This window comes from Trachymyrmex cornetzi, unplaced genomic scaffold, assembly GCF_001594075.2.
Source record: "Trachymyrmex cornetzi isolate Tcor2-1 unplaced genomic scaffold, Tcor1.1 scaffold1722, whole genome shotgun sequence".
NCBI lineage: Eukaryota > Metazoa > Arthropoda > Insecta > Hymenoptera > Formicidae > Trachymyrmex > Trachymyrmex cornetzi.
Window position 1 is genome coordinate 14,558 of NW_017296335.1, and position 8,270 is coordinate 22,827.

Below are 8,270 nucleotides of genomic sequence, written 5' to 3' on the forward strand. Positions count from 1 at the left end.
CCGAGCGATCCGGACGACCGCACGAATTAACGCGTCAATCCTCAACAATAATGTTTTCCGATAAAATTACTAACCTTATCGGAATACTCGAACAGGGTGCCGTAAAGACAACCTTCCTCTTACGCAGGATAGGAGAGCGAGAAATATCTAATAAAGAAATTCGTTAATCTTGAATTAAATACGAGCATCAAACTAAAAAAATTAACAAAAAGAGAAGAATTATATACCTGCATCCTCTTGATTTTCTTTTTCTCCCTCGTGTTCTTCTTCTTCTCCTCTTCCCATCTCTTCTTCCAATCTCTGAGTTTCTTCCTCTTCCTCCTCTTCCTCCTCCTCCTCCTTCTCCTCCTCCCCCTCCTCCTAATCCTCCTGCTCTTCCATTTGATTTTCTCTTTCTTCTTCTTCTTCTTCACGAAGAGTAGGAGAATATATATCGAATTCTGGAAAAAAACAATTTTTTCTTGAATTTTTTGCTTCAATTAAAATTTTTATCTTTCATGTAAGAGAAGAACTCACCTGGCGAAAATACACGATGCTCTGCAGGAGAATTTACGTTTTCTTCTTCCATATCTGAAAGTATTATATTAAGATTTTATCAATTGATTTATATTATTCACTTTAGAAATTATTTCTATCCTAAAAATATTAACTCACCCGACGAGAGCTGGATGAGCGGGATTTCCCTCCTCTCTTCTTCCAATTCAGGCGTCAAAACTATACGTGCCCTTCCTACAAATAATTAATACTACTTTTAATGCTAGGAAATTACGAAAAATTCAGTTTCTGATATTACAATTTTCTAATTTACTTACGCGATGGACCTGCCTCTGGCTCTTCCTCCGCGCGACGCTTCCGTGATCGAGGGAGAGGATTTATCACCGCAGTTCGAATATTTTTTCCTAGAATTTATTTTTAAAAATGATTAGTTAATTCGTGCTGATTATATAACATATTAATCGTATTCACTTTTTAACAAAATATTAAAGCAAAAAAAAATATGAGATATTTACCTTGAAAATTATGCGAAAGGAGATTCGCGATGTATCCTTCCACATCCTCTTCCTCATGCCCAAACATCCGCCGCATTTCCACGGTTTCAGCGACTATACGTAGAATTCGCTTCTCACTATTAAAGTATCCTAATTGATACAACACTCCTAATAGCGAATCCGAGCATTCGCAGGTGAAACCGGTGAAAATTATATAATTTTTCTCAGGAATATCGGATAATCCTGATAAAAATTTATCCGCGTTTATACGTGTATCAAGCATCGAAGCTAACTTGATACTCCTACGAATGATTTCTTTCGCCATTTCACTTTTTTGCAAAGCTGCCATTACACCTTATATAAGTTCCGAGAAAGTTGACAATTTATCGGTCTCATTGGTAAGAATGGTGTATAGGTTTACGGGAAAAATGGTTTATGAGCTTACGGCTGTTATTGTAAATAAATTTATATCTTTATATCGGTCGTCCGAAGAAAATCTTGTGCAAAAATCGGTAGTGAAAATACCAAAAAATTTGATTTTTTGCATCTTTCCTTTTAATCCTTTATATGAATATTTCGTCTAATATACAACCTTTTTTTTGTTTTTTTTTTGGCTGCGTTCCGTTTCGCGCGTAGCACGCATCGTTTGCATAACCAATGCTTAGCGCATTGGCTACGTTTCGTTTCATAGTGTACATGATGCACGCTTTGAAACGGAACGATGTTAAACGCATGGAACGTGAAATCAAAATGGATTCCACCACAATAAATTGCGCTGTCAATATTGTGACAATATTTTTAATTCATGATAGTAGTGAATCATCCAGTAGCAGTTCTGATGATAATTATAGTGACGAAGAATATGAGGACAGTTTAAGCACCAACCAGGAATTAGAAATTTTATATTCTATTTTAATGGTGGGTGAAACACGTGGAGAAACAGTTGTACAAGAAAAAATAACAGATTTTGTTGAGAGAGTTATTCCTGGATACACGAGGCGCATATTCAAAGAACATTTTCGGTGAGTGTGAATATTTCCATACTAGTACATATTTTTTGTTCAACTCGATTGATCGTTTTAAAATACCTAGACATAATCTGTATATATTCTTATTTTACATATTCAATTTTTATTTATCCATTCAAAGCAGTGTCAAGAAATTACAGCAGCTTTATATCTTGCAGAATGTATCCGGAAACATTTGAAGTGGTATTACAATTAATTGGGCCAGGATTAAGAGCTATAAATACATTACCTGGAAGAAAACCAGTCTCTGCCGAAAAGCAACTCCTTGTAGCAACTTGGTTTATGTCTACTCCTGACTCTTATAGGTATCACATACACATTAAAATATTAAAACATAAAAAAGAAAACAAATTAGTAATTAAAAGTTAAGATCATTAATGTTTAAACATTAGAAGAGAAAATATTGAAAAATTATTTCATACTTAATAACATAACTTATTGTATTTATATTATTGTTTTTAGGTCTGTATCAACGAAATTCGGAATTGGAAAAGCAACTGCATTCAGAGCATTAAGACGAGTAACGTATGCTCTACATTGTATTGCTCCTCAGTTTATTCAGTGGCCCAAAGGTGCAGTTGCTACAAAAGTAATGAGGGAATTTGAACAAGTTTGTGGTTTTCCAAATGTGATAGGTGCTATTGATGGCACTCACATTAAGATTCGTGCTCCAAAAGAAGATCCAGACTCATATATAAATAGGAAAGGTTTTCATTCAATGAATGTACAAGTTGTTTGTGAGTCGCGTGGATTATTTACCCATTGTTATGCCGGGCATGTAGGATCTGTGCACGATGCAAGAGTTTTTCGAAATTCACCAGTGGCAGATTTTCTTCAATTACCTGAAACCTATTTTCCTGATGATTCTCATATTATTGGAGATGCTGCGTATGGTATCCATCCACATGTTATGGTACCTTTTAGAGATAATGGTCATCTGACAAATGCACAAAAAAATTTTAACTATTGTTTGTCATCTACACGAATGCAAATTGAACGGGCAATAGGTCATCTGAAAGTTCGTTTTAGGATTCTCTTAGACTGTTTACCTTTAATAGATATTTAAAAAATTCCAGAATTTATTGTGGCCTGTTGCGTATTGCACAATATTTGTATTTTGCAAAATGATATAATAGAATTATTAGGTATATATAGAAATGAAGAAGAAGCAAGACCCATTTTACATGATAACGCAGTTGAATTAGGAAATGCTAAAAGAATTATAATTATGAATGCTTTATCAAGGAAAATGTAATATTATTAATGGCTGCGTTCAGCAGAGAAAGCAGCTTTGCACTGTTGTAAAATTCTTTAATACGATTGGTCTTGCTCTTACTTCTTCATTAAATCTAAATGTATAAGTCATATCAAACATATTCAAGCCATTATTAGTGTATGTAAACAATATATACATGTAAATAATAAAAAATGTATTAAGTAACAAATAAATTAAACGTTGTTTTTGTTCATTTATTATTTTATTATGAATCCATACATGCACCTTTGGTATTAAATTATAATTCGCATATTGAAATTATTATTATACAACGTAAGTATAAAATTATAAATGCCAAATTTTAACTTAGTAATTAGAACATAAAACTTTACTTACTCGTAGTAAGAAAGTAAAAAGAAAATTTAATTGAACATTATTTCAATACTAATATTCAAAGTATTAAATAACACTTATATACATACATGTAGGATGATTCTAAAATACTTTTTCTGTAAGAGTGTATAACTAAACATACTATCACAAATTTTTACTAATTAATTGCATTAATATCATTTGTACTTGTCGATAGATCACAGACTTGTTACAAACTAGCTAATTATCAAATAAAAAATAGAATATAAGGCACACAACTGAAGCAACGCCGTAGTGGAAATAATGTCAATAATATTTTTAAGTTATATGGATAAATAAATATAGAAGCATTAAAATTATTTTTGCTTTTCAACTAAAGTTTTCATAATTTCAATTAACGATTTTTGGACCGCCAGTTTTTCTTCATGAAGCTTCCTTCGTTCTTCTTTACGCTCAGTATACTGCTTTTCTTTTAACTTCTCACGTTTTTTCTTCTCTTCTTCCTTCTTGGCCATCGCTGTTTCTCTATTTTGTTTTATATCATCAATGAAAGTCTCCAGAATAGCTTCAACTCTCCGTTTTTTGCATGGATCTAAAATAGAAATTAAATTAACAATTATGTATGAATTATAAAAAATCAACCTTATTGATTTATTATTATTACTAGATAGCAATGAGGGTGATTCTGCCACTGCTGATTCTACTTGATTTATTGGTTTAAGTGGACCTTCGCTCGATGCAATCGCAGGTGGCATTACAAAAGCTTTTTTCCCAAAAATAGAATCCATCACCTTCAAAGGTACAATATAATTATAAAAACATTTATTCAGATTATATAAGTCAATTTCGTAAAAAACTATTCACCAAATTTAAAGAGATTACATATAAAATTAACAGTATTATATTTATTTTATTTTTTAATGAATTATTTATAGACAAAAAACAGATTTTTACTGAATAAAAGGCCCATGTATTTCGGCAATTTCCGCTTTTCTTATTTTGGTCGCTTATATTTTTAAATGTTCTTTTAAGACCAGACATCTTTACAGAGCATTGTAGCCCAGTTACAACATATTTCCCATTGGAATTTTCTTTCATTTTTTCTGCTAGTTCAGTCCAAACGGTAGTATTTCTTTTGGACCCTGAACTGAAGTCAGATTCTTTCTCCCGGTATAACTCTAACAGTAAATACACCGCTGCATCGGGCCATATAAATCCTTTAGTTGAACAATTATTTTCTTCGGAATCAAATTTCTCCGACGACACTGACTGGCTGGTTTCTGAAGAACTAGCGAAACTAGTACAATTATTCTGTTTATTAATTTCTTTGTTCACAAGCGATTGCAGCAACTTTTGATCTGTAATAGTGGTATTCATAATAGGCCTGTTCTTTTTAGCTTGAATTTTGCATCGGTTCATTTTTCTTTCTTTCTTCAAGACAGAAAAGGAAAAAAGGTGAACTAGTACAAACATTCAGCTAAAAAGAACAGATCTAATATAATTTATATATTTTATATCCAATAGTAAAAAATAAATATTAAATATAATTCTTTATGAGGAAACGTCTTTTGAAAATAGCAAAAATACACTAAATTGAAAGTATTTTCGCCAAATAAAGGCTTTCTCCGTAAGAAATGTCCACATTTTATGTTTTTTGTTCAAATCATATATAACCTACAAATATATTCGGCTAAATGTTACCTGTTTGAACTTTATTAATGACTTCCTCAGTAAGAAATAATGTGATTACGCTTTGCGTATCCTCAAGGAAGACTGGAAATTCGAGCAATGACTCTTCCATTTTTACACTGATACTTTCTTGTAAAACTACAATTCAACTTCACAACAATCGCCATATGCAATCGCATAGAACGCATAAGCTGCTATAGCTCGAACTTGTGGTAGCTGATGCGTGCATTATGCGCTGCAAGAAGTGGGGATATAGGGAATTCTAAGCGTTGCTTGTGCGCGCATTGAGTGAAACGGAATGTTTCCTATGTAATCCGTGTGCATAATGCGCGAAACGGAACGCAGCCTATGTTAACCGACCGTACGAAATATTCCATAATTTTTTACACATCTTAAGTTGGAATATTTCTTTGAATAGTTTTATTTTTCAAATACAATACTTTTTTCCTAGTAGGATTTTTCTTGTCCATAAATCTCGTCGGATATGACGTGTCACTAAATGAAATATTTATAATTTTCAACTTTCTGAAAATTGCTCATTCTAATATTTTTCTTTTTTTGTGCATTTTATTACTTGTGAAATATATTTCTTTATTTGTTATTCTGATAAACGATTCAATAAATTCTTTCTTCTTTTCATAAAAATTTTTTTGCATCAAAGATTTATAACGTATGTTGTTCGACACTGTAATTCTTTATAATTTTTTCGTTTAACGCCTAAATATTACAAGTTTGAACATGTTCGTGACATGATAGTGCATGAAATACTTTCGTTATTCAATCTTCTATTTTTTTTCTCGAAAAAAAGGAGAACTGCGTCATAGCATGGTGAGAAAGATTCTTCTAGAACTTATTTTTCTAGAATTTATTATTTAAAATATTATTACGTAAGCAATTTTTTTGTTAATTTTCGAAAAGTATATAAATACAAATCGCCTCGCACGGAAGTACGCTGCTTCATTCGAGTCTCGTTGTTCGAAGCATCTACTTCGGAATCGTCCCTCCTAGTTTTTCTTCATTCGAGTGGACATTCGTCCAAAGTTTTCACGCGAAGAGACATAGCTGGAAGACAAGAAATCGGAAATCCCTCAGTATCCGTTAATCCGCGTGTGATAAACAATATTACCGAACGAAATATGCAACAATATTTGTTACTTTCTACGACGTACCACTCAACTCTTTTCATACGAAGAAATTACACGTGGGATTACAATCAACGAAAGAGGGAATCTTCGAACCTATCGTCAAATCGACTGGCAATTACGCAGAAGGAATCAACTTCGATTCGAACACGTGGAAACAATTTCAAGAGAATATGGGACTCATGAGCACGTACCTAAGCGAAAGCAGCAAAACCAAAGTAAATCCTATCTCATTCGCAAACATTTTCGTTAGCTTCACCTCTGCTTACGGTGCGAAAGCTTTCTGGTGACGCATAAGGAAAATGAAAATGTTCCAAAGAAAGTTTCATCCGCAAATGCACAGGCAGAGTCAGCACAATCGACGAAGAAAAGAAAATCTTACTCCGTCGCGATTGTAATGCAGCAAGCTACATTTCAAGGAATGGAGAGAGTAATCAAATGTGTCGATGCGCATGTAAACCAGCTAACATCTATTATCGACAACATTAACGAGTGCGCACGATATTTGATCAAGGAGATAGAACTTCTGACTAATCCCTTCATCGACGCTGAAATCATCAGACTCGTTTTCCGAGGCAACAAAGAAGCCATTGAACGCACTGTGAGAACACAAATAAACAATTTGACATTTCTAGAAACATACTTTAATATATTGTTTTTAGAATTAACCGAACTAAAATTCAATGAAACTGTTAACGTAGTTTTAACCAATCGTGGATTATGATTTTATATATCATATGTTTATGTAATAAGTCATTCATTAATGTAATAACCACATTATCAATGAATAAATTCTTTGTATCTTAAATTCTTGACTATTTCAATTACGTATCCTCGTGCTCCCGACATTTCAGGTTTAAATAAGGTAGATTTTTGTCCTATTAAAAAGCATCTCCGTCGTAGAATACAGAAAGAACTTATTCTCTAAAGTAAGTAAATCAACACAGCAGATAAGAAGACGACGCATACCGGCACAAACTTGTTCATTCCCGTTTTACCTCCCCTTTCTCCCTATATTGAAAGCAAGAGTCTCCCGAAAATTCTCGTAAAAGTCTTCGTCATAAATAATAAGAGAAAAACCCTTTCACTAAGACACCAACACGTTGGAGACATCGAACCACTGCAGCAAAAAAATGGCCTGCAGGACAAAAGCTGTGTGCTATTCATGTTCGCTGACCGTACCTCCCCCCACCCCCCCCCGTGACGAACAAAGTTCTCGGTCCCATTTTTCCTCGGTTTTTACCATCCACCATTTTACCGTGGTATTCCTCTCTGCCGACACCCCCGTCCTCTCCAATCGTCGCGCGGGCAGCTATGGACCTAACCAATCAGCATGTGGGCAGCTATGGACCGAGCCAATCAAAACGCGACATTTAATTACCTCGTTATCCCACTCTCACGTCACCGGCCAATCAGAGCGCACCATTTCTCCAGACAAGCCCGTCTAGGCCACGCCCACCTGTCTGGAGGTGGAGTGGAGGGGGTTTGTTTTGACCGGCCGAAGCTTCCCATATACTACTAGAATTAAAGCAAGTAAGAAATTAAATACTTTAAAATCAGTAAAAGAACTGTGCTCGAATTGTACACCGATACTCACTCAGCATAATAAAACAACCTATAAAATGTTTATATTATTCGTAATACTTTAAGATGTAACACGTTATATGCATCATTAAATATCAGTTCTATTGGACAATGAGATGGTTGCTTTTGCCTACAAATCGATTGTCTACAGTACCTTTTGTCTACATCACTTTTGCCTACAGTTCGATTGCCTACATGTATTATTGCCTACAGCTCGATTGCCTACATGCGCTTTTGCACACAAATAAAA

General features: G+C 33.9%; 1 protein-coding gene across 1 annotated transcript; it reads left to right on the forward strand.

Moving 5' to 3' along the window:
- The first annotated feature begins 1,688 nt into the window (after positions 1-1,688).
- On the forward strand, positions 1,689-3,083 carry LOC108759172 (putative nuclease HARBI1). Its single transcript, XM_018504485.1, has 3 exons — positions 1,689-2,011; positions 2,176-2,322; positions 2,480-3,083. The coding sequence occupies exons 1-3, from the start codon at positions 1,689-1,691 to the stop codon at positions 3,081-3,083; spliced, it is 1,074 nt and encodes a 357-aa protein (XP_018359987.1).
- Positions 3,084-8,270: the final 5,187 nt, after the last annotated feature.